General features: G+C 41.4%; 1 protein-coding gene across 1 annotated transcript; it reads right to left on the reverse strand.

Moving 5' to 3' along the window:
• Window positions 1-1,543: 1,543 nt before the first annotated feature.
• SGO1 (shugoshin 1) lies at window positions 1,544-26,606 on the reverse strand. Its single transcript, XM_075212329.1, has 10 exons — window positions 26,437-26,606; window positions 23,728-23,889; window positions 23,452-23,648; window positions 14,802-14,906; window positions 14,435-14,499; window positions 13,428-13,573; window positions 9,856-10,692; window positions 8,093-8,293; window positions 6,869-7,067; window positions 1,544-3,426 (listed from the first exon to the last, which is right to left on the reverse strand). The coding sequence occupies exons 2-10, from the start codon at window positions 23,867-23,869 to the stop codon at window positions 3,288-3,290; spliced, it is 2,031 nt and encodes a 676-aa protein (XP_075068430.1). The 5' UTR covers window positions 23,870-23,889; window positions 26,437-26,606; the 3' UTR covers window positions 1,544-3,287.
• Between the last annotated feature and the right edge of the window lie 1,035 nt (window positions 26,607-27,641).

The raw sequence follows: 27,641 nt of genomic DNA on the forward strand, positions 1-27,641 counted from the left end.
TCCTCTCCTGATCTCTCTCCCTCCCTCCTCTCTAGGGTGTCCGCCTGCCTCTCTGCCATCTCCTCCTGGATGTCCTCTCGATTCCTCAAACTTAACCTTGCCAAAACTGAGCTCATAGTTTTTCCTCCCTCTCATACCCCATCCCCTTCTGACCTCTCCATCACTGTCGACAACACCTCTATCTCCCCTGTCCCCCAACTTCGCTGCCTTGGTGTCATCCTCGACTCCTCTCTCTCCTTTGGCCCCCACATCCTCTCTCTTGCTAAATCCTGCCGCTTCCAGCTGCGCAACATCGCTCGCATCCGGCCCTTCCTCTCCCAAGATGCCACCAAATGCCTTATCCACTCTCTGATCATCTCCCGCCTGGACTACTGCAACCTCCTCCTCACTGGCCTCCCCCACTCTCATCTCGATCCCCTTCGATCCGTCCTTAACGCTGCAGCTAGGCTTATTTTCCTCTCTCGCCGCTCCTCTTTTGTCTCCCCCCTCTACCTAGCCCTTCACTGGCTCCCATTCCCCTTCAGAATCCTCTTTAAGCTCCTCACACTCACCTACAAGGCCCTCGCCAACTCCACTGCACCTTACATCTCCACCCTCCTCTCTATTCATGCTCCATCCCGCCCTCTCCGTTCTGCCTCTGACCGTCGCCTCTCTTCCCCCCTTATAACCTCCTCCCACGCGCGTATCCAAGACTTTGCCCGCGCTGCCCCCCTCCACTGGAACAAGCTCCCTCCCTCCATCAGAACTTCCCCTAATCTATCCAGCTTCAAACGGGCCCTAAAAACCCACCTTTTTCTTAAAGCCTTTCTGTCTCCCACTTAACTTCCTACCTTATCTTCTGCCTCTGTCCCCCTACTCTCCCTCTCTCCCCTGCGTCTCTCTGTCTGTCCACCCCTCCCCTTAGATTGTACGCTCCTCTGAGCAGGGCCATCTCTCCTCCTGTTTCCACCACTTCTAACTCTGCTCTCCAGCTACTTAGCCCTCCTCCTCAAAGGTCCTCCACCCCACGTCCACTTTCGCTCCCTCCTCCCCCCTGGGGGTCTCCCTGTCTTCCACACCCCCTTCTTGGGCCCCGTCGTTTTCGGATCCTCCCTCCCCTTCCCCGCCCTCTCTAGCTGTGCATTGAGCGTACTGAGTTGCTGTGTTTACTGTACTGTGCTGTCTCCCATTGTATTGTGATTTTGTTTGTCTCTGTACGGCGCTGCGGATGCCTTGTAGCGCCTTATAAATAAATATTAATAATAATAATAATAAAGTTAGGAAGCCCATCAGCTTCAGCAATATAAATCAGCAGTATTTGAAACAATACACTCCCCACTTTATCTGTGGATAAAGTGTCATTAAAGTGTGGATATAAGTGTCATTACGGAGTTAATTAAAAGCTATCTTTTTGGGTCTAATGAGGTTCTGATAAAATGTAAATTAATTTGATATTAGACTAGACACTGAATTGAACGATCTGCCCCTGTCCTTATACTGAAAATCTCCGTTTAAAAAAAACACACAACACAAACAAATACAAATGTGGAAAATCAAACACCCATATATTTAATTACACAATTTATTAAGAAATCCAACAATAAAAAGAAAATATATGTACTTTACACACAAATGTAGACAATATTTGTTGAAAACTATGAAGGGAGGCACACAATTAAAGGTCTAATTAAAAGTGTACATTTTGATAACTCAATTCCCAGTCAGATATTCCTGTACATTAAAAAACATGTTTAGGGAATTGATCTGTAGAAACCCCATAATCTTTATTTACAAACAGGAAAGTAAAATAGGCCAAAGGATACATTGGTTTCCGGTCTCACATTGTGGAAAAGTACATAATGAATAAAACCCTCAGGGCACCATGGAAGGCATACCACTTATTGCTTTATTTGAAAGAAGTATATTTATGTACCTTACAGGCCTTCTGTTACTTGCAAGTCATTTTGTGGTCCGAGTAAAGAAATTCATGAGAATGAGTTGCAGAGTTCACCAGGAAACAGCAACACCGTCAAAGCATTTCATGACTAATATTCATAAGGAGGTTTTCCCAAGCGTCTCAATAGCCTGAATTCTCGTGCATATTGGTTCAGACTACAAAAATCACTGTTTCTATCACGTGTGGGCGAGTTTTGTTTCCAATGAACACAGAAAGCAATTCATACTTACATCACATATATTGTTTTAGGCCGATTATCCCATTAATAAATAAGTTAGGCACAATCTGTGCACCCCATGCTATTGCAGTGAATAGAGAGGCCTTGTCACTGACATCTTGCCCATAGATTGCATAATACATATTAAGTTGTGGGAGAAGTACTGGTGTTTGTCTCACTTTCTTTTTTTAAACATACAAGTTCCTTTACTTAAAGGCACAATAGTTTATTCAACTTTCATTATTCTCCACAGGGCTACATTAGGAGCCAACTCAATATATAAAATTATGCCTGCCAAGTCTATCTTATCCAATTCACTTGCATGAAATTGTGGCTGCAGAATATAGAAAAAAGAAAAATATATCAAATTAAAGTAAAGTATAACCATTTATGGTACAAATGGTCCATGTGATATGTAGATCATTTTTTGAAAACAGTGTTAAAATATGTAACAATTCAGCAATATTAGCAAATAAAACTTCTGAGGAATTTCTTATTTTACTTTAAACATGGGCAGAAGGGTATGGTTCCTATAAGATGAACTAATATTTGTAAGAATGCAGCATATTCATTCAAATCACCAGAATGCTTCATGTCTCTTGTTAATGTTGTCATTTAATAATGAATTGACAAGCTGCATTCACATGATAATTGTTTAGCCCATAAAATGAGGTCCTATGCCATTTCTAAACAAAAGGCTACACTTTAAGAGGTTATTCAAATTTAAACTGGTAGTTGTCCTAAATCGTTTGATGTGTATTGCCTATGTACAAATTTTTCTGTGTGGCCAAGTATGAAATGACCATCCGTTTCAGGTGAGCCAATTATTGTTGTTTCAAACCTTACTCAAATAAAGCTGTATAGGCAATGGTGTGATAGAGATGTCAAGGGGAAACCAATCAGGTGTTGGTGAATACACTGGACACAGACCTTCTGATATATTAAAAGAAAAACCTTATGAACATGTACACTTAAATATTTACAAATGGTATATAAATTTATTTATTTTTTAATCTGTAAGCACATACATGTTAAAGGCTAAACTAACCTTATTATTAGCACTTATTACAATACCACCTGAAGTCATATATACATGTAGAAGAGTTACTGGTTGTCAGTCTGTATGTCAAACTCTTATCTACAGCCAACAAATGCTTCATTATATCTTCCAAGTGATTTTCTATTAAATGATTTGCGCTTTTGGTCACCGTTCTTGAAGATGGGTGAACTTAAAAATTCAGTATCTGTAAATGGATCACCTCTTCGAAGCTTCCTGTAGAGAGAAAAAAAAATAAATAATGAATGTTCCTGTTCAAGGAATAGGAATGCTTCCTAAAATTGGCCCTACTTATATAAACATGCATCTGTTGAGAAATGCGAGCTGGCCTTTATTCCATCTAAGCTGAGCGATTCAGATGATTAAACTGGTCACCAAAAATAGGTATATTGTGCTTCATAATAGAGTTCACATTAGATTAAGCCTTTAACTCTATCAACTTCAGATCTATTCCAACCCTCTTCACCCTTTTGTTTTTCTGGAAACAGCAGTTAATGACAGCACCGGCTCCGCTGCGTGTGTGGAGGATAGAGTCATGGCCAAAAGTTTGAGAATGACACAAGTATTGGTTTTCACAAAGTTTGCTGATCAGTATTTTTAGACCTGTGTCAGATGTTTCTATGGTATACTGAAGTAAAATTACAAGCATTTCATAATTGTCAAAGGCTTTCATTGACAATTACATTAAGTTTATGCAGTCAATACTTGCAGTGTTGACCCTTCTTTTTTAAGACCTCTGCAATTCGCCCTGGCATGCTGTCAATCAGGGTCACATACCGACTGATGGCAGCCCATTCTTGCCTAATGAATGCTTGGTGTTTGTCAGAATTTGTGGGTTTTTGTTTGTCCACTTGCCACTTGAGGATTTACCATAAGTTCACAATGGGATTAAGGTCTGGAGAGTTTCCTGGCCATGGACCCAAAATTTTGATGTTTTGATCCCCGACCCACTTAATTATCACTTTGCCTTATGGCAAGGTGTTCCATCATGTTGGAAAAGGCATTGTTCGTCACCAAACTGTTCTTGGATGGTTGGGAGAAGTTGCTCTTGGAGGATGTTTTGGTACCATTCTTTATTCATGGCTGTGTTCTTAGGCAAAATTTTGAGTGGGCCCACACCCTTGACTGAGAAGCAACCCCACACATGAATGGTCTCAGGATTACTGTTGACATGACACAGGACTGATTGTAGCGCTCACCTTTTCTTCTCCAGACAAGTGTTTTTCCAGATGCCCCAAACAATCTGAAAGGGGATTCATCAGAGAAAATGACTTTACCCCAGTCATCAGCAGTCCAATCCCTCTAACTTTTGCAGAATATCAGTCTGTCCCTGATGTTTTTCCTGGAGAGAAGTGTTTTTTTTGCTGGCCTTCTTGACACCAGGCCATCCTCCAAAAGTCTTCTCCTCACTGTGTGTGCAAGTGAACTCATACCTGCCTGCCGACATTCCTGAGCAAGCTCTGCACTGGTGGTGCCCCGATCCCACAGCTGAATCAACTTTAGGAGATGGTCCTGGCGTTTGCTGGACATTATTGGGTGCCCTGAAACCTTCTTCACAACTATTGAACCTCTCTCCTTGAAGTTCCTGATGATCCGATCCATTGTTGATTTAGGTGTAATCTTACTAGTAGCAATATCCTTGCCTTAATGAAGCCCTTTTTGTGCAAAGCAATGATGACTGCACATGTCTCCTTGCAGGTAACCATGGTTAACAGAGGAACAAGGATTTCAAGCACCACCCTCCTTTTAAAGCTTCCAGTCTGTTATTCTAACAGAAACAGCATGACAGTGATCTCCAGCCTTATCCTCGTCAGCACACTTACCTGTGTTAACGAGAGAATCACTGACCTGATGTCAGCTGGTCCTTTAGTGGCAGGGCTGAAATGCAGTGGAAATGTTTTTGGGATAAAGATCATTGTCATTGCAAAGAGGCACTTTGAAATTAATTGCAATTCTCTGATCACTCTTCATGACATTCTGGAGTATATATAAATTGCCATCATAAAAACTGAAGCAGCAGACTTTGTGAAAAATATTTGTGTCATTCTCAAAACTTTTGTCCAAGACTGTAGTTAGTTCTGCTTCCCAACGATTAGAGCTACTACAACAGTCAGAACTATACTCTAATTTGCTGTAAACCAAGGTAATGTCATGAATGGGGTTTTACAATGGCTCTAAATGATGACATACCACACAGCATGTTATCAAACTATGCACATGAGCTCTAAACACCAGGAACCAGTTCTAATGCCCATTGGTAGAAGGTAAAGCTGGAGGACAAGTAGGTGGAACACACTGTGCCAGCCCACGTGGCGGAACAGCCTGGTATAATATGCTATTCATTTGGGCAATAGAAAGATTTGGTAATTTTATATTCCCATTGTTAGATTGGCTGCATGTTATTTTTTTATTTATTTTTTAAAAGTGGCTCGACTTGCATATAGTTTACTACACACCGCATGCAATACTACCATAACAAAATGCACTTTAATTCATGCTGCCACTAATTGAAAACTTGAAAAGTTTATCATCATATTTATGTAGCATCCAACATTATGTAGAGCTGTACAACCGAGGAGATCAATTTAAACATATGATGACAAATACAAAGAAAAGTAACATGAAACAGAAGATAGGACTCTGGTTACTAGATCTTAACATTTCTATTACCTTCTGGTGGAATATTAGGACCTGTCACTTACACACAGTGGAAACATCCATGCTGTGGGCAGAACATATACGCAGCCAGTCAACTTGCCAGCGACATTAGTGACACTGACCAGTACTGGTTCCCTGGGAACTGCTTAGGTTACATTATTATTACTAGGTCAGCCCACAAAATGAATAGTTCCACTTTTATCATGGCTGCTAAACTTTAAGCTGGAGACATAAGTTTGCCCCATTGTCTAATAAACTACAAGTGAACATGCCAGGAATGCCTTTGTTTTTTTAAACACTTTGTTGAAACAAAGCCATTTACAAAAGAAAAACCAAACACATCAGGACAGTTTCTTTTTTTAAAAATTTGTTGCTACTGTTAGTTTTCTTCCTCTCACTCAGTGCTCAGGAACACAAAATAAAGCAGGTCTCATTTTCTACACCTGTACCTGCTGGGTTTTTTCTCATCATGCTCAAATAAAAGAAAGGTGGTTTCAGAGCATAGTAGTAAAACAAAACATGAGAGCATCACACAAAAGGATTAATGCACCAGCAGTGAACACTATCTGCCTAGCACTGGCTCGATCACCTCTGACTCCCAACCATTAAGACAACAGTCACTAAAGAAACTGTTCTCAGTGGGGACTTATTAGCAGATTGGCATATATTAACAAGAATTTAAAATGTCAGATTTCTTTATTCACCTTCCGCCTTCCCACAATTGTAGATCCTGATATTAACCTACAAAAGGACCTACTTTGTGTAGTGTCAGTAGAAATTTAAAAATAAATAATAAAAATGTGGGGATGAAACACAAAGGCAGTTTGCATTTGACTGGTAAAACCACTGTTAAAAAAAAAAAAAAAATTAAATCCACATGCCAACATCCTGCATGAAACTGTGCTCCATTTCGAGAGACTGGTCATATGCCAGAGGTTACAAATATCGCAGGCATTCCAAGAATGTGTCATAAATCAACATAGTGAACCTCTATACTCACTGGCTGAGCTTTGGCTCTGCATAATTGACCGTTACTGTACACCGCCTCTTCCTCACGCTACTTCCAGACATTTTCCTTTCATTTTCATTCGAGAGAGGAAAAGAACGTTTTTTCGTTCCTGTACTCCCTGAGACTGCAGAAAAATTCGTAACATCAGAAAGGCTGATCCGTTGAGTTTGAGGAGCTCCTTTAGGATCATCTGAAATATGTCAAATAAATAATCTACACCAGATCAGGGTGGCAGGCAAAAGGCAGTGTGCAACAGTGCAAACAGTCAAGACTGAAGTAAAAATGGTCTAAAGAATTAGGAGGGGACATAAAAAATAAGAATAGAGTGTATATATACCAAAAGGAAAGACAAAAAAGGCTGAAAACGACCATAAAGAATAAAAATAGGAGTGGATGGAACAGAAGGAAGAGGATGGGAAAGTAGTGACAACCTGCCAACGTTACTGGGTTACAAACTAACACATGAAGCCAATAGTACAACAGTTTAAACCACGTGAGGCTACTCTGAGGTAACCTTTGTTGATTAATATACATTAACATTTTTGTATTTCTAAACAACAAAACATTTAAGTTACAAAGTAATGTATGGCCCTCACATAGGAGGCCATTGAAGTTTAGCATGTTGCCCACCAGAAGGGATGAAAATTGGATATCCAATATTTAAATCTAAGTGACCTCCACTCTAGTAGTGAATATTCACTATTCAAAAATTACAACTACTGTATTAGCACCCAATGCGGAGTAGAATACATTCTTTAATATATTTCATTTTGTTTTGATACATAATAATGCAATAGGCCAGTGTTTCTCAACTCCAGTCCTCAGGACCACCTAGCAGTACATGTGTTCCATATCTCCTTGCTGGAGCACAGGTTTATTCATTACTGACTGACACAGTGTAGCAGGTGGTATAATTATTTTACTGGTCACCTGGCAATCCTGCACTGTTAGTGGGTCCTGAGGACTGGAGTTGAGAAACACTGCAATAGGCTGTTTAAATATGTCAGAGAGACATTTATTGTTATATTAGGAGGAATCTTTTAATTTACGCGAACTGTACAACATACTCAAGCTGAGCAGTCCCTAATTTGTACAAAATATCAATTATACACACACACAAACACACAGTAGAAAATCACTTTCTGGGAGTCTTACTGAAAATGACTAAAGACAAAACACATGCCAATAAAAGGAACAAGAATAAAACCAACATACCTATATTCCTGTCTGTGGAATGGATTAATGTATCTTGGAGAGCAAGGACTTCTATACTTTGTTTGGCTCCTTCATATTTTGGCAACAAGGGGTTTTCTTTCTTTTCCTCGGTCTCTGTTGCTGCAGAAAACTTGGTTCCAACATCATTTTCAGCTTTACCTTTTAAAGCACTTCTTGTATTTTTCTTTCCTCTAGCAATATCTGTAAGCAATCAATGTTAAAAAAAGCACACCTCATCAATGCAGTTTTAAGCCCTTGTATCTCAACTGTAAAGTATGCTGTGCATGCTCTATTTAGTTTTAAAAAAACACATTGCAGAAAACATTACTTTGTACGATGCAGACAGGTAAGAGTAAAGAAAAGGAAGGATGCTGCATTCTGCTGACATTTTGGCAGTTGTTTTACATTTCAGTCCTTTTTTTGGCTTATTTATGGACCATATGTTAGACATTATGGCAATATGAATTTTGCATTTGGATAGGATGACCAAAGGATGCTTTGGGATGTTGAGAGAAAGGAAGAAGAAAAAAAAACAAAATCAAGGAAGCAATTGCTGCTGTATCTATGGAGAATTAAATGGCGAGTTACTTTCTGTTTTTACATAGTAACAAGACAAACCCATATTTGATGTACTTCACATAACAATGTGGATTTATGACGGGTGAAAAGTTGAAGCTGAACAGGGAACTGCTTATAGGGACTCAATCTCTGCTTTGTAGCATGAGAAAAAAATAAAATAAACCACAGGTGCAAAATTATGTCTACACAAAATAGTCACCAACCTGACTAAAAGTTAAATATAAAATAAAAATCTGAAACTACTAATCTAATATTACCCTGCACCTAGATATATTGACTGGCAGAAAGTAACATTCTTGCTCCATTAGCCCAGCATCCAGAGCTGCATCCCTCAAATATTTAGACACCTCCTGAAGGTGTTCAACAAAGGTTAGTAATTAAGACCTGGACCAAACAGATTGCAAACCCTCCAACAGCAGCAAGGAGCCCCTTACCACTGGCGATTTAAACCATACGTAGACTAAAATGGTTCATAAGAGAGAACAGCCGCAACAAAAAGTCAACCAACCTTGAGGACCGCAGCATTTCGAACAGGAATAGTAGCGTTCCCGGAAAGCTGAGCATCCAAGTTAGGTGGGGATTCACATTTAACCAGTGTTCACACTAGGAAAGGATAGAGTCTGCAAATTTTTTTTTTTTTGAGACCTGAAACCTGGGTTCAGGTTTTTCTCGTGCTTCACTAGTACATCCACTAAAAGGTGGGAATAATTTTTATTTTAGATAACATATTGCCCAGCACCGCCAACTCCTCACTGTCTTAAATACTTAGTGCTTGCACAAAATTATTCACACATGGCTGTTTTTTTGGAATCCTCAGAGTACAAGGAATCACTGTTCAAGTCCACCACTGCCTTGCCCACCCTCTGAGAAGACAACTAGGAGTCTGAACCCTCACAGGACGGGACTACAGCAGGACTGACACTTCAGCATCGTAGATGGGGAGGTAGAATGTAGAATCCTCTCTAATGGAAAGAAAAACTTAAAGTTTTTCTTTGTTGACTGACATTGCTAAACTTCAGGTACCAACTGGCTCATCGGGTGGAATCACAGAGCCAAAGGTTTGAAGGCAGAAATGAGGTTCTCCTCACCTACCTCACAAGCAAACAGAGTTAACTGCTGAATAATAAATCTCACTAAACTAGTTGTGAAAGTTAAGTTTTGTTAAAAAAATAAATGTGACAAACCTTGTTTAGACTGCTCGCCTTTTTTATTTTCAGCTTTCTCAGGTAACTGAGGTTGTACAGCTTTGGTTCTTTTGGATCTCGGTCTTAAAGGAAGGGACACAACACTTTGCTCATCATCACGATTCTTTGCCTTGGCCTTAGAAGGCATGTATAAGCTGTCATTTAACTCTTCATTGCTGCTGCTTTCATCAGAATTGTCTTCCACTGGATCACCACTGTGATGATCCTCTCCTGGGTCACTGTCCAGCTTGCTTGGTCGGAACGGCATGACGTGTATGCTCTCCTCCGAGACAAAATCGTAAGCATCACCTGAATTTAGAGAAATGTTCATTTTCTCCTTGGAGACAGTTGGCTTACTTGCACTCCTCTCTCTACTCTTTGATCTAGTCCTTGGCTTTGACTTTTCCCAAGGCTTTTTCAGCTGGGCTGTTCCTGCTCCATCTACTCTGCTTTTTCTGACCTTCTCCCTCCCGGCACGATGTTGATTTGTGTTTTTATTAAGTGCTTGTTTTGGTTTGGGTTCAGGTGTTGAAGTTTTAGTAGAAGGAAGAAATTCTTCTTTTGATGGACTTGGATCAGGGAATACGTCCATTATAACATAGTTATTACTTTCTTCTTCCATGGGAACAAGGTTTTCTTGTTCGGGCACACAGCTCCCCGGAGTTGAGTGCCGACTTTGCTCCAGTGGGTAAAATTTAGGAGATCCCTCTATGCAAATATTTAATCTAGATGGGTGGCGTCTGATGGACACATTTTTAAGTAAATTCTTTTCATGTTTAGCTTCCACATTAGGATTTTCAACCACTGATCTTGGCTGATTGGAGCTGCATTTCAATCCTGAAATAAATTGAAAATAGAAATTTTGTACTCACCGTAAAATCCCTTTCTTGTAATCCATAGGGGGACACTGCGAAACATAGGGGTATAGCTGGTGGTCCTGGGAGTAAGGCACCTAAAAAGTTAAATATGTGAGTGTAGCTCCACCTGCTATGCCCCTCCCACAGGAAGAGAACTCAGTTTATGTCTAACAAAGCCCAAAGGAGGGTCAAAGTAAGTCAACCAACACAATAGAACAGTCAACCCGTAAAACTTTTAGAGCAAGGATGGGCGCGCAGTGTACCCCAATGGACCACGAGAAAGGGATTTTATGGCGAGTACAAAAATCCTATTTTCTCTTACGTCGTATTGGGGGGACACTGCAAAACCTAGGGGACATACCAAAGTCGCCCTTAAGGGAGGGACTGCTCTGATAAGACTGCATGCAAAACCTTACGGCCACTAGAATCCTGAGATGCAAAACCCTGTAGTCTGTAAAATTTTACAAAAGTGTGGACAGAAGACCACGTAGCTGCCCTGCGCAGCTGTTCAGTTGAAGCTCCATGACGTGCTGCCCAAACCGTCTGGCACGGGCCTAACTGTCTTCGTATAAATCAACTTGATGGTGGAATTAATCCAATGGGCTAAAGACAACTCGGAAGCAGGCCAACCACTTCCGTGTGCATCATACAACACAAAAAGATCTGTGGTTTTGCACAAACCCGCAGTGCGGGCTACGTAACACTTAAGGGCCCTAACCACGTCTAACAATAGCAAGGACTGATCTAAAAACCTAGGGCCTGATTTATTAAGGATCTTAACTTGAGAAACTTCTTATTTCAGTCTCCTGGACAAAACCATGTTACATTGCAAGGGTGCAAATTAGTATTCTGTTTTGCACAAAAGTTAAATACAGACTGTTTTTTTCATGTAGCACACAAATATCAACTTTAAAAATTTCAGTGTACTATCAAGTATAAAAAAAAGCCACTAATTATAAATTACTGTTCACCAGAAAATATAGTAGAATATATGCAGGAATAAATATATTATGGGTTCAAATATATGACTTAAAATATGTGATGCCCCTCAGCTGCAAACAGTCAGTATTATATATCAGCTCTGCATTTAATTTGACCAACCGACAGTCTCACAAGCACACACACACGCTCTAAAAGACAATCAATTATTGCAGAAAGTGTTTAAAACAGGAAAAAAAAACAACCAAAAAAACCTGTCCTGTTAGGAGCACAGCCGGGTCTGATGAGGAGAGGCAAAATGGCACTAAAAAGTCTGTTGGAAGGGGGAGGAAGTCTAGAACCTCTACCTTCTTTTATATTGTAAAATGAATGCACCGCTGAGGAACGGAGAAATCTCCATATCTGCGCTGCAGTCACAGCTGTACTCACCAATTCACTGGAGAACTTGCTGTGGCTGCTTAGGTCCCCCTCTCTTACTACTTGTTGCCTAGGGGGGAGAGAAGATGCGACTGCAGCACCTGCTGTGTCTTGTCGCCGCAACTGTCAGCGTTGTGAGCGCTGACAGCTCTTTTGCCGATAATATGTGAAATAACCGGTTAAGCGGAGGGCGAGATGACAGTTAAAGTCACTCTCCCCAGCCAGAGGACCCAGAATGGAGAAAGACCTCAGTTTACCCATCTCTTGGGAAGCACCCCCTAGCCAGAAATCCCCCCCACTTTCCCCAGGATAAAATTTGTAAATAAAATAAAATTAAATAAAAAAAATAATAATATGTATTTAAATCCAGGGCAGGAGCCCTGGAAAGCATGCCCAACTCCTAAGGGCACTAAAACTAAACTGAGTTCTCTTCCTGTGTGGAGGGACATAGCAGGGGTGGAGCTACACTCACAGATTGAACTGTTTAAGTGCCTGACTCCCAGGACCACCAGTTATACCCCTATGTTTTGCAGTGTCCCCCAATAGGACGTAAGAGAAAAAAAACAGATTGATTGAATATTAATGGTTAACCAACATATACATGCACAAGAAGAAGCAAAAAGAGAGCATTTTAAGACAAAGTCTTAGTCCTAAAGATTTAAGCTGTCCATATGCACAACTGTTTAATAGACAATTAAGTAAGTTTTAAACCAAATTTGTGTCAAATCACTATGTGTGTGTGTGTGTCTGGGCCCAGTATTTATCTATCAAGTTTACCTAAAAACCCATTTCAGCCAATAAAACCTTAATCAGAGTGTGCGCATTATGGGCCACTAGCAGAGTGCCCCATGTGATCCAGTGGCTGTGCCTGGGTATCCTGATCCATCTAATTTGGTCATATGTGTGGCCAAAGTAGACATTTCTGATTGCTAAGTATTCAGGCCAAACAGTCTATGGTCAGTGTAAAAGAGCTTGAGCTAGGGTCTCTGCCAGCTTTTATGGACAGCCTGGTTTTAGCACAGGGCAGCCACTGAAGGCCTTTTGGATGGCCGTGGACACATCTGAGAGGTGTCGTTTTGTATGCCTGTGTTACATTATGTGATGGGCACATGTTATAAGTGTTTAAAATAAGCCAGACTACAAGTCTGTCTTTCAATACAAAAGATACTAAAAAAAAAAAAAGGAGGCGAAGATTAGTGAATTATTAGAAACATCCAACAACTTGCTAAAGTTAACTCCCTTCTATTTAAGAAGTAGTTTTTTTTCATTGTTCACTGATTTGCTGGCTTAAGTTTGCATATTGACACAAACAGTGTTAAAATTTGCCAATAGTCTTATGTCTGCTTTTAGAGGTCTGACCTTTAGATAATCTGTTTGCTGCCATCATGTTCTCAGAGGTTTCAAAAATATCTTCTTCAGTATTTCTTTCAACAGAAACGGAGCCACTTTCTAGCACTCTGCTAACATTTCTTCTTGCACTCAACACATGATCCCGAGGCGGTCCCCTACGATAGACAAACACATTAAAAGCTTTTATTTTTGCAACTGCATCTCAAAGTATTCACTTTCAGAGCTTTAAAAAGACCACTATGTGTTTCAATTGTAGGGAAGAGCGGCAGAGCTTTGAAAATGAGGCCGAAAAGATGAAGAAAAAAAGAAAAACACACAAAAAAGTGCTACAACACTGGGGGAGAGCACATGACCTTTGATCTATGGCATATTACCACCACTTTGGTTTCTGGGTTGTATGTAATTTGCAACCAAATGGCATCTTCTATTAGTTGTCAGTGTGATTTGTCACAGAACTCAATTGCAGTACCACAAGAATGTAGCAAGCTACAAAAAAAAAAACTTAGACAAGTCAGTCGCCACCGTAGTTTGCCCCCATACAGCTCCTATGTTAAAGACACGCGACTTCTCGGTAATGACATCAGATGAAAAATAAATAAATCGTGATTGTACACTAGCCCCAAGAGACAAGATGCTTGCCATTGTGTTAACAATGCCAGCTACTGTCCACTGTGAGCAGCCATTTAAGGCCCATAAGGTAATGTACCCCAATCTGTTTAGACAAGTAGGCACATAGGGAAGAGGTCGGTCATGACTAAACCCTTACTTTACATACCTTCAGTACTGATAATCCTAAGACATTTTTACAAATCTATTAATGCCATTATTCAAATATTTTAACATTGTTATTTGCTTCTATAAATCTTAAACCAAAACGCAATTTGCTTTGTATCTAGGTGCCCTTTGAATAGTGAACAAGGCATATCCTAAAATTGATAAATTACATAGGTAGGTTTTGAAGCAAATGAATCCGTCATCCTAGACTCACAAGAACAGCTTAATTGACAGAAACTTACAAACTGTCAGCAGTTCCTGTAGGTGATGCATGCCTCTCCTCCACAGCAGGTGGAGTACTTGAGTTCTGAAATACAAAATTCTAAATAAATTTTAAAAAAAAACAAAAAAAAACAAATTGCGACTAATCCGTGAAATAATCTTTTAACTATTAAGTTAGCATGCAGAAAAAAAATAAAACTATCAGGTTTTGTTTTTCAGTAATCTCTCTTATTGGAACTGAGGATTTCATTATTCAAATCCTAAAAGGTAAATAAAGCATAAGAAAAGTCTTTCCTTTACAATACTTTCTATTTAAAAATTTAAACGCAGGAAATACAAAATCCTCATGCACAAAGGTCAGTATATGAATATATGAGAAATACTCACATAATCGCTTGAACACAAGGCGTGTGCGGGGCCAAGAAGGTTTGCAGTCTCTAACAAATTGTGAGTGACTCTGGTAATAATTTCTCTCAAGGATGCCAATTTGGACTGGAAACAAATAAAACAAAATTGTTATTTTATTATAAACGGCACAATTCTGGAAAATCCATCCACATATATTTATTTCACTTTGAAAGTCCCACACTGCAAAGCAACATTTTAACCAATACAGTGCCTTATGCACACTTGGATTAAATTAGGAGAATTTAAAATATATTCCCCAGACAAACACAGTGTAGCAACATCTACATAAAACAAATGTAGATCAGTAGATTGAATGTATCTACTCACCGTCTTATTAACAAATATTTCAAGTCTGTCCTATAGATCCCTGATAAATTCCCCCACAATTTATTTGAAAAACGGTTACTAACTTAATACACACAATCCGTTTAAATAGTTTAGAAATCTACACAGGGGTTAAAAACATCATATGGTACAATGTCAATGAGCGTGAGCGGCAGACCAAAAGAATACAACCGTTTTTCCAGTGTTTTGTGTGTTGTCTAAGTTTGTCTACTAACTGTAAAGAGGGATAACATTCTTAACTTTTACATTTATACTGTATACCCAATTAATCTAAGAACATTTTTGCGATTATAGTGATTTTATGACACTGGGGGGAGGTAGCAATACAGTACACATCAAGGGCAATGCTGTACATTTTTATTATACTAAGACACACGGTTTTAAAGCAGACCTATCACAAGCTCTTATGACATTTAGGTTTACTGCATAAGAGCATTTTGGTCAGCACACTATGTTCTCTTTTGAGCAGGCTCCCTCCAGCTCACACAGCAAGAGAGCTGCGAGTTACAGAAGAGGTCAGCTAAATAGACAGCATTGAGAGCTGAACTCGGCACTCGCTCCAGTGCCGATTCTGCTGTGTAGTCTGAAGAACTCCTGCTTTGGACAAAGCTTGGTGCATAAATAACTCTTTGAATACAATGTTGTTTTGGCCAACTACATAATGTAGGTACTATGTAGAAGTGTGAAATTTGTTTTAAAATATTATACAAGGACCTTCACCAACTATTATAGGGAACAGAGGGGATTTGATAGAAGGGATTGGTAAAGTGGAAAACCCCTTCAAGGTTTATGCCAAAATGGTAAGCTATGAGAGGGCATCACATTTAAATCTACAAAAGTAAGGCAACCAATTCAGAATCATCCATGGCTAATATAACTAACATGGGCAGATAGACATTTCCTGCATCTTCAGTCACAACCCTGTGTGAACTCTTATGCACAATAACTGTATGAACATTAAGAGTCTTGGAGCCTTCATTTCCAAGGTTATAAGAAACTGCATTGTGACGACCAATAGGCGAGCCATTTAGTGCAAACACCACAAAGTGGCAGAAGTGTACTGAGGTCTGAGAAGTGAATATTTAATATCTTTACATGAATATGTATACCCTCACGCCTAAAGATCTGCTCATTCAACTTGCAAATATCATAAAACAGATCTTTGAACATATTTGTCCAATCTGGCCTAACCATTTTGATTTACAACAGAAACCTCTTTATATAAGAGGATTTATGTACTTACGTTAAATCCGTTTCTCTGATTCCGTCTGGGGGACACTGCTTACCATGGGTTGTGGAGGGGAGCTTGGGAGTTGGCACCTAACTAGTTAAACTTTAGTACTGCTGGCAGACCCCTCCTCCTCTACAATCCCCCTGCCTCTTCCTGTTCAGTTAGTTTTAAAAAGCCCAAGGATAAAAAGGGCAGTCAAACAAGAGCACACAGAAGAAAAACAGAAGGGAGGGATCGCAGTGTCCCCCAGACGGAATCAGAGAAACGGATTTAACCTAAGTACATAAATCCCCTTTTCTCTTTCATCCGGTCTGGGGGACACTGCTTACCATGGGGACGTTCTAAAGCAGCCCCCTAAGGGTGGGACTACTCTGAAAATCCAGCTCGTAAAGCACTACGAGCGAAATCTGCATCAGCTGATGCAAAGACATTAAACTGATAAAATTTTGTAAAAAGGTGTGGACAGAGGACCAGGTGGCTGCCCTGCAAAGCTGGTCTGCAGAAGCTCCATTCCTTGCTGCCCACGAAGCCCCTACCGATCTGGTGGAATGGGCTGTTAGTCTCTCCGGCACAGGACGGTTAGCCTTTATATATGCTTGTCTGATGGTAGACGTAATCCATCTTGCGATGGATTGTTTTGAGGCTGGCCAGCCTCTCTTATTAGCGTCATAAAGGACAAACAGGGAGTCAGTACGTCTAATCTGGGAAGTTCTTTTGACATATATGCGGAGAGCCCCAACATCTAACTTATCCATAGACTGTTTATCTGAGTGAGAAGATGAGAAAACCGGAACTACAATTTCCTGGTTAAGATGGAAAGCTGACACTACTATCGGGACAAAAGAAGGAAGGGTCCTTAACACCGCTCTGTCCTCGTGGAAAACCAAATAAGGTTCTCGACAGGACAAGGCTCCTAATTCAGAAACCCTACGAGCTGATGCAATTGCCAAAAGAAAGAGGACCTTACAGGTCAACCACGTTAAATCTGCCTCGCTCAAAGGCTCAAATGGAGGCCCCTTGAGCATATCCAGTACCATGTTGAGATCCCATGGAGCTGTAGGAGGTACAGAAGGAGGCTGTATGTGCAAGACTCCTTGAAGAAAAGTTCTAATATCTGGCAAATCAGCTAATTTAATTTGAAAAATACTGAAAGTGCCGATACCTGTACCTTTAGAGAACCTAATCTAAGACCTGCTTCCAGGCCCTCCTGAAGAAAAGCTAACAAGCGAGGAATACGAAAAGCGGACGAATTGCATGTCCTGTTTTCGCACCACCTAATGTAGGCCTTCCAAATCCTGTGATAGATGCGAGATGAAACAGGTTTCCTAGCTAACATCAAAGTGTTAACTACACTGGAAGAAAAACCTCTAGACCTCCAGAGGCTGGCTTCAACAGCCATGCCGTTAAACTGAGCTGAGGTAAACTCTGGTGCTGGAATGGACCCTGCAGAAAAAGGTCGTCTCGATGCGGAAGGTGGACCCCTGGTCCTTCCGCCATAGACAATATGTCTGCGTACCACACTCTGCACGGCCAAGAGGGAGCTACTAGTATTACTGGCAGACCGCCCTGCCTTACTCGTTTGAGGACGCGAGGAAGCATGGGAATTGGAGGAAACAGGTATCCCATCCTGAACTCCCATGACATAGTCATGACATCCACTGCCACCGCTAGGGGATTTCTTGCCCTTGCGCAAAACCTTGGAACTTTCCTGTTGTGTCTGGAGGCCATGAGATCTATGTCCGGAAGACCCCACTTCCGAACCAGAGACTGGAAGACTTCCGGGTGGAGTGACCACTCCCCCGGCGTCATCTGGATTCGACTTAGATAGTCCGCCTCCCAGTGTTCTATTCCTGGAATGAAAACTGCAGATATTGCCGGAACGTATAGCTCTGCCCAAACCAATATTTGAGATGCAATATCCATGGCAGCTGCACTCCTGGTTCCTCCCTGCCTGTTGACATATGCCACGGCCGTGGCATTGTCGAACTGAATTCTGACCGGGTGGCCCCGAAGAAGGGACTGTGCTCCCCTGAGGGCCAAGAGAATGGCCTTCAATTCTAATACATTTATTGATATAGCCGATTCCTGAACCGACCAACGTCCCTGGAGTCGGAGGTGCAAGATTACCGCCCCCCAACCTTTCAGGCTGGCGTCCGTCGTGCCTATGATCCACGACCATGGAGCGAAGGATCTGCCCACTTTCAGGTGATCCTGAAGCAGCCACCACTGAAGAGATTCTCTCGCCCTTGGAGATAGGGAGATCTTCTGAAGTTCCAGGTGTAGGTGTGATCCTGACCACTTCGACAATAGATCCCACTGGAAACATCGAGAATGGGCTCGACCGAAGGGAATGGTCTCGAAGGAGGCCACCATCTTTCCGAGTAGCCTCATGCATGAATGCATTGAGGGGCTTGGGGGAAGACAAAACCTGAGTAGTTACAGTCTGAATAGAGCTGATCTTCTCTACTGGGAGAAACACTCTTTGTTTGCTCGTGTCCACGATGAGTCCCAGGAAAACCATGCTCTGACACGGAACCATCTGGGATTTCTTTGATTTTATCAGCCAACCGTGGCCCTCGAGAACCGCTCGGGTGAGGGATAAATGATGAAGTAGGCAATTCTCTGAGGAAGCCTTGATGAGTAGGTCGTCCAAATAAGGAACGACCTGAACTCCCTGCAGGTGAAGACATGTTGCCATTATTGACATAATCTTCGTGAAGACCCTTGGCGCAGTTGAGAGGCCGAAGGGGAGGGCCCGAAACTGGTAGTGGAACGATCCCACCGAGAATCTGAGAAGAGACTGATGGTGGATCCAAATGGGAACGTGAAAGTATGCGTCCTTTATATCTATGGACGCCATTATATTGGTCCTTCTCTAGGCCGTTTATCACTGACCTCAGAGATTCAATCCGAAATCTGTCCACCCTTAAGTGAACATTGAGGCCCTTTAAGTTTAGGATGGGACGAAAGGAGCCGTCCGGCTTCTTGACTAGGAACAGGTTGGAATAGAAACCCCGACCTTTCTGGCAATCTGGAACTCTGCAGATGACCTTCTGAAGCAGAAGAGAAGCGACACAATCCTGTATAGCCTGTCTTCTTAATGGATCCCGGGGTAGTGGGGTCTGGAAGTAACGCTGCGGAACCGGGCCCAACAGGTCTATCCTGTACCCTTCTGAAATAATTCCCTGGATCCAAGGATCTTGGGAAGACGCTGCCCACTGTTCCCAAAACAGAGACAGACGTCCCCCCACTGGTGCCCCCTGTGGTACAGGGTGGTCGTCAGGACGCAGGCTTCTCCTGGGTCTTGGAGGCCTGGCGCTTAGATGCAAACGAGGATCTGACCCTAGTGGAGGAGCCTCGAGAATTAGATTGTCTGCCTCTAAAGGACTGTCCCCTATGAGAGGAGGTCCCCCGAAAGGGCTGACGGAAAGAGCTGCCCCGTGGGTTGCGGCTCCTGTAAGAATATACTGGCAAGGAAGTGCTTTTGCCCCTCGTTGCCTGTGAAATAAGGGTATCTAATTCCGGGCCAAACAAACCTGCTGCAGAAAACGAAATAGTTTCATCGGACCTTTTTGATTCCGCATCACCTTCCCAGGATTTCAGCCATAGCGTCCTTCTTGCAGAAATAGAGGCCGCCTGAATGGAAGAGGAAACCGCCGCTGAGTTCTGGGCTGCCTCATAAAGGTACCCCGAAGCCTCCTTCAAATGCAGGGCTAGGGGAAGAAGTTCGGAGTCCTGTAAGGCCTCTGCCAGCTGGTCTGCCCATGCTTCCATGGCTCTAGCCACCCAAGCTGAGGCAAATGTAGGTCTGAAAGAAGACCCCGCAGCCGCAAAAATGGATTTTAGCTGGGATTCAACCTTGCGGTCATTGGCGTCCGGAAGGGACGCTGAACCAGGAGCTGGGAGTAAGGTATGCTTTACCAAGCGGGCAATAGGGATATCTACCTTGGGAATAGTCTCTCAGCGAACCACATCTTCCTCCTGTAATGGATACAGGGAGGAGAATCTCCTAGGAATAGCAAACCTTCTTTCAGGCTGCTGCCATGCCCCTTCAGCAATAACCCTAAGCTTAGCAGAAGGGGGAAAATGGCTGGCCTTTCTCTTATCCTTCTTAAAGAGACTTCTGTCTCTGGGGGTAAGATCCTCCGGCTCTGGGAGGTCCAACGCCTGTCTAACCGCTAAAACCAAATCATTAACAAATTGGCTTTTGGGATTGTCTTCCTGTTCCAATTGGAGTAATTGGTCAGGATCCGAATAAATTTCCCCCTCTTCCTCAGAGCCTTCTTCAGAGTCTGATAGGACCATAAGGGGATTTACTGATCTAGGTCTCTTTCTTTTAGCAGGCGGGGTATTAGAGGAATCAAGCAACTGGTTAAGCTTGTTCAAACCCTTTAAAAAAGCTGTAGACCATGCCGGTTCTGTAAGAACAGGGGCTGGGTCAGGCTGTAATGAGGAAGGTCCCGGCAAACCCGATCCACTCGAACCTGAGGAAGCTGGGAGGTCTGACTGTGGGTTAGCATTATTAGCCACCGAAGTTGCTACAGTAGTTAACAACTGATTTGACTGAAAAACCATCTGAGCTAAGGAGGAAACCGACTGTGTCAGGGAGGCCACCCAGGCCTGTTCCTCTGTTGGTGGGGCTGAAACCTGCTGGGTATGCGCAGTGGGAACCCCTGCTTCGCATGCAGAGCAGAGCGCCAAAGGGTCCTTCTGGCCACAAGGTAATTTTACATGACACTTTGAGCATGTGAAGTATTTTGCCATGGGGCCCTTTCCCTTATCTGTCATTCTTATAAAGGAAGGCACACTAAACACACAGTGTAAAATATAACTAGCTGAGCAACAGAGAGAGAAAGAAATTGGAGAGAGAGAGAGCGCGAGAATATGTGTATATATATATATATATATATATATATATATATATATATATATATATATATATATATATATATATATAAAAGAACAGAGATAAAAACAAGTAATCAACTGATCTTTATATAAAAGTTGTACTTGTAATAATTAAACACCACCAATATATATATAAGCCAGTAGGAGACTATAATGTAAATCTTACTAGCCCAGTTATTAAAACATTAGATAAGTGTTCAAATAAAGGTGATACTTAGCCCATAGGCCACAAAAGGGGAGAAGTCCAACAGCAGTTTGTCCTGTGCCTGCTCCCTCAGTTCTGTTCCCTCTTCCTGGGCTTCTCTTGGCGCCAGAAGGCTGGGAAAGACCATCTCTCTCTGGAAGGAACTCTATGCTGTAGCTCCCCCCCTTCAGTAACTGCCGTCTCTGCAGCTATTCCAAAAAATAAAAGGAACATGTCCTGCCTTTAAGGGCTTGAAGTGTGGCAGAGTAGTGAAGACCTCTAGGACAGAGGTCTCCGCAGCGAAAGATACCCGACACCCCCCTCCTATGTATGAGGGGGGAGTCGTGGTATAGCCCCCTTTCCTCCTTCTCCGTAGCGCCGACAGTAAAAAAATAAAATGGGCGCCGGCGTCTGTCAGTTGCCGATAACCGGCACTCTCTGCCTGTAATGGCAGCGCCGGTTATCGGGAAGGCTGGAGGAGTGACAGCGGTCCGTGAGACCGCTTGTCACTCTTCAATCAGGCACACTTACATCTATCCAGGCTCTGCCAGTGAGCGTCGCTGGCGCTCATCTGGCAGGGGAATGCCTTCGCTGTCCTGCTGTGAGTGTGTTCTCTATAGTAGAACACACTCCAGCGCTGCCACTGCTGAAAAGAAAAAATTGAAAACACAAATAAAAGAAAGTAAAATCATTAAAATTTACCCTAAGTACTAAAACACTGCCCCAACTCCAGGGCACCTAAAAAAAAACTGAACAGGAAGAGGCAGGGGGATTGTAGAGGGGAGGGGTCTGCCAGCAGTACTAAAGTTTAACTAGTTAGGTGCCAACTCCCAAGCTCCCCTCCACAACCCATGGTAAGCAGTGTCCCCCAGACCGGATGAAAGAGAAAAGATGTATTTTAATTCACTCAATTGCTGTGAAATGATTTAACACTATTTAAACAAAGTATACAAAAAGAAGGTGTTTGCATCTATTTATTCTCACCATTAGTAAAAGAGCAATTAGGGTATGTTTGGCTATACTATGCTTGAACCCACCCACTTGAAACCAGGGTACACACAAATGAGATGAAATGAGCGAATGAACACATACAAAAACATGCGCAGGTCCGTCAGATCATAAGAAATTCAGAGCAAGTCAGACTATTTCAGCAGATTACTGTGCTGATCTTTTGGGAGGAAGCGAGTTAACCACTCGTCTGATTGTGTACAGGACCATTATAATGTTTTGAGGTGCTCAGTAAAACTGCTTTAGGTTACATAAAAGGTCACAGAATAGATAATACATTTGCAAGAAAACTACAATCTTCTCAAATAAAAACAAGTGATATTATCTGATGTTTGTTTTGTTACATTTGAGTACAAGATAGAGGATTTTTATATTAACATACACATCCCCCAATAGATAAGAATTTCCATTTTTATCTACTGCCTTGCTCTTGAAATATAGCACTTTCCAATTTGTTTTCAAAACATCTACTTGCCAGAATCATTAACCAGTAAAACACTGCAAGGGAACCTGCAAAGACAATAGATGCACTGTCTCAAAACCCACACCGTACCACATTTATTACATACAGACCCTGGTAGAGAGCCAAATCTATTCCTTAGAGCTGTCAAACTACTTTTCACATAGTCAAACTGGTTATATATGTTACCAATGTGGACAGATCTGGCCAGTCAAGTCTGGTGCCAAATGACTGAAAACTATTGGGCCCAATTAGTGCAGTCAGCTGGTGACTGTGCACACAGGCAGATGGTGGTTATCAGCAGACCGGATTATCAGACAGTCCTAATCAGATGGAGTAGTATAGGGGAATATTTCAGTACAAATTAATGTAAACCCTGAATTCGTTAGACCCAGGCAGACACTCATGTACATACCGTGATTTCATGTATTACTTCTTAATAAAATCAAGTAAGTTTAGATAAAAAGCAACATGGTTAGGAATGAACACTCACTTCTGATGAGCTGTTTGCCTGTTGCATGCCGAGCTTCCTTCTTAAAATAAAGATCTCAAACATCAACCTCTGGTGCTCCCTCTTTAAATGAAGAATAAGATCTTGTGCTTGCCTACACTTGGCTTTTTCAGCTTCAAGAGCTTGAGCAAGAGCTTGATTATTATCTTGAAAGCTCTTTACTGAAGCAGAGCTGTTGCCTGAAAAAAGGAAGAGATGCATTATAAAAAGTGTGGTCTCAAGAACATTCCTACAAATTAAATTGTAATAGTCTCTTACCGACTATCTTGACTTTTGTAGACAACGCCTTTTTGACTGTGGCCACCTTTGCCAGTTTTCTTGTTCGCTTCTCTTTCATGCGTTCCTTTATATCTTCCAGGCTGTCCTGAAAAGTCTTTTTAAGACATCTTTCTTTCGCCATCTTTCAAGAGGCTCGGTGCACTGTAAGAGCAGAGTGAATTAGATCAATAGGTCATAGAACAGATCATGAACTTGCCAAGAAAACAATTTTGCCAAATAAACACAGTCATGACAAACTAAAGAGCAGATAAAGTCACATGTGTGAAAATTAAGGTTTTTTCTTTTTTTTTATTAAAACACACGCAATTGACATAATTTAGGCTGTAAATTAATTCCCCCCACACCCTGCCTTGTGGCTGAAATATAGTACTTATGTGTGCTTTTAGACATCTGAATCCTTAGCGAGGTAAGCACCAAAGCAGCATCAAGGGTACTTCCATACCAATTACTTTAACAAAAATGTTGTTGCACTAGTATAGTATAAGAAGACTGTTTGACTGATTAATATATCACAATGTTTTATTTTCATAGGTACTTTAAATGGTTTTCCTATATTAACTTGAATGGAGGTGCTACCAAGCAGCCAAAAAAGACATCAGCAAGAAAAACGAAAGCTGGATTTGAATACGGTGCACATTACAGTCCTTTATTAAATGTATTACAGCATGTTTAACAAGTAAACCAGAAAACTGCAATGTTAAAATATAACTTATTGGTTATTGTAAATAAAATATTTATAAGTTAAAAAGCAGAAAAATATGTAAGCGATTAGTGAATAAAATAACAATTTTAAAAAATGCTATGTGCGACTCTCGATCTATGCATTCAAATTAAGCCTTGAATTTGTATTATATGTCTCTAAATCAATCTTATTCTGGCCTGAATCTCCTGCTAGTAACAACTAGAAATGAAGACAAGCTTATCTCCTCAAATTGCTAACATCTGGTATATTCCACCACTAGTTGGTTTGTATTGAAAAGAGATAGCGCCTTTATTATTAAATCTCCTAGATAGATTGCTATATGACAGAGCTATATTATCTCTGTAGCGACAGGTACACTTTACAGCAAAGTCATCATCTCTAATTAATAATAAATCTTTTATTTGCTACTTTAAGTAGATATGAAGCTAAAAATAGCAAAATGGTTCATAGACAGGGCAGTTAAAGGACGGTATGCTACAGATTAGTAAAAAGTTGAGAAATTCTGAGATAAAATTAGTCCATTTTTATTTCATACATTAAAAAATGTCAGACAAAGGCTCCATGTTCAGGAGTTAGATAGGTAAAGAGATTAATGACTGTTAATTTATCAGATTTGTTACACAAATCTCATTGGTTGGGCTAGCTTGCCATCTGTCTACTCAAACCTTTAGGCAGTAACAGTGTAGTAGCAGACCTAATCTCCCTACTAATTCAGCAGAGAATTGATGCCAGTTAATTTCACCCTCTTTCTGCATGGATCTAAGTGACGGGGATGAATTGCTACCTGCCTATGTGTGTTCCGGCTAGTGATTTGGGAAACTTTCCACTCTGCGTCACTGATCTTAAAATATTGTTATGGAATCCTAAAATGTAACCCTGCTAAGTACATCTAATGGTTCACTATATTGATACTGCCCAAATCCCAAGCCAGAACTTACATATTTCACTGCTTTTCAACTTTTAAATATCTTATTTACAATAACCAATAAAAGATATATTTTTAACATTACAATTCTCTGGTTTACATGTTAAAACACCCTGTAATACACACAAAATACATTGTCAGTCCAAACCCCACTCAACTCACATTACAACAGACCCTGGTAGAAAGCCAACTCAACACGTAGAACTGTCAAATACTTCTCACTGGAACAGTTATTACAAGAAGCTGTAAACACTTTAGTTTTGTTGTGTTTTTCGAGCAGGATAAAAGCCAGCTACGCACAGAAACTTTACTATTCAAGAGTACTTAAAATGCTGATAGAAAAACTTTGACATTGTATCCAAGCAGCTTATTAGCAGCTGGTCTATCACCAGTATGACAGATGCAGATGAAGTAACATTTCCGTAAGTTACTTTTTGGTACTATTTTGTTCCTGGCAGTATTTTTTCTTTTAAAGCTGTCCGAGCACAAAATCTATTTTGCTTAACACCCTTTATGTAAAAAAAAAAAAACCATTAATTTAATCTTCAAAAACAGCAATGGAGGAAAAAAAACGAAAAAAAAAAAAAAACCTCCACAAAAAGCACTTGTGACTGATTATTTGGCCACAGGTAGCTCTGCCGTGGCCCGGGCGCTGATATAAATGGACCACTACTAGATAGAACAGATATGTAGAGGGACTGGGCTCATTCACACCGACTGCTTTGTGTGTGTAAATAAACGCATGAAAAATGCAATCAAAGTAGAAAATAAAAAGTCATGGTTATAGAGCAGATTGAAGGCTGTTGCTTATTGGATAAATGCACTTTAAGTAAATAACCCTTTGTGTATCAGGGATATTGTGTGCGTAAAAATATATATATATATATATATATATATATATATATATATATATATATATATATATATATGCAGGGTGACTAGGAAGGTTGTTGTTTTGTAGGCACAGGGAGTGTGGGGCATAGCTGGGGCATAGCTGAGGCATCACTCTCCTCTACCGCACGAACAGAGCCGTCGTCCGACTCTCTTGTGATCAGTTTACCTGCACGTCTGCCGGTCCCCTCTCTATGTCCCACGGACAGATACCGTTCAGCCCAGGGCAGGTAACACACAGACCAAAACCAGTAGAAAGAAACGTCTGTTCAAACGTGTGGCGCCGTCAATTCCGATTGGATAGATAACCTAGATCATGTGATCGGAAGAGTGGAAATAGCAGCTCTGAAGGGAACCGCACTTGATCCGGAAGTTATTGCGGGTGGGTGTAATTTGGCGCCATGTTTGTTGTGGAACGGTAGATGCCAGATCCCTATATGGACTTTTAATGATGTTACGTAACCCGTCTCATGACCGGGAGGAGTTTGTTTCACTGCAGCCAATGGAAGTTTGTTTCGTGCTTTGATGTGAAACTTTTACTGTGTGTCGTGTATCTTACTGTAGTGTTTATTAAATAATGATTTATTACACAAGTGAAATTTATTTTTATCTGTGGCTTTGCACTTGATAGATCTATATTTTAACTGGAGTCTCAAAGTAGATTCAGTTCACCTAGTGATGTCAAGCAGGGCTGTAACTAGGGCTGTGCGACAGGGGGCGACCGCCCAGGGCGCAGCACTGAAGGGGGGGCGCACTTTAGGAATATTTTAGGTTTATTTGGTTAAAATTCAGGTCTAGAGGGCGTCATTTGTCTTTCTCGCCCCAGGCGCTAGAGTTTTAAGTTACGCCTCTGAATTGTCAAGTATATCTGGAAGCGCTTCAATCAGCTGGAGAGAATAGACAGACTATAAAATTCTGTACGCAGGAAATATTTTCTGTTTAATATCTCAAAGTTACAAGTTTTTATAGCATTCTGAATATTATGTGAATCCTATGCATACTTGCCAACATTTTTTTTTTCTTCCGGGAGATGCCGGCTGGGACGTGGGCGTGCAGGGGGCGGGGCTGCGAAATCGCGTCATTTTGGCCCCGCCCCCGTGACGGAATGACGCAAATCGCGTCATTTTACAGTGGGGGCGGGGCTAAACGCCGCGATTCCGGGTGAATCGCGGCGTTTAAACTAAATTTTTCCCCCTTCCTATCAGGGAGATTGCCACACTCGTCCGGGAGACTCTCGCAAAATGCGGGAGTCTCCCGGACAATGCGGGAGAGTTGGCAAGTATGATCCTATGTCATAAACATACAATAGTCTATGCAATACTTGCCTACTTTCAGCAAGTGTAGTCCAAGAGACGGGCGGGGCTAAATGCGGCA

This window comes from Mixophyes fleayi, chromosome 5 (assembly GCF_038048845.1).
Source record: "Mixophyes fleayi isolate aMixFle1 chromosome 5, aMixFle1.hap1, whole genome shotgun sequence".
NCBI lineage: Eukaryota > Metazoa > Chordata > Amphibia > Anura > Limnodynastidae > Mixophyes > Mixophyes fleayi.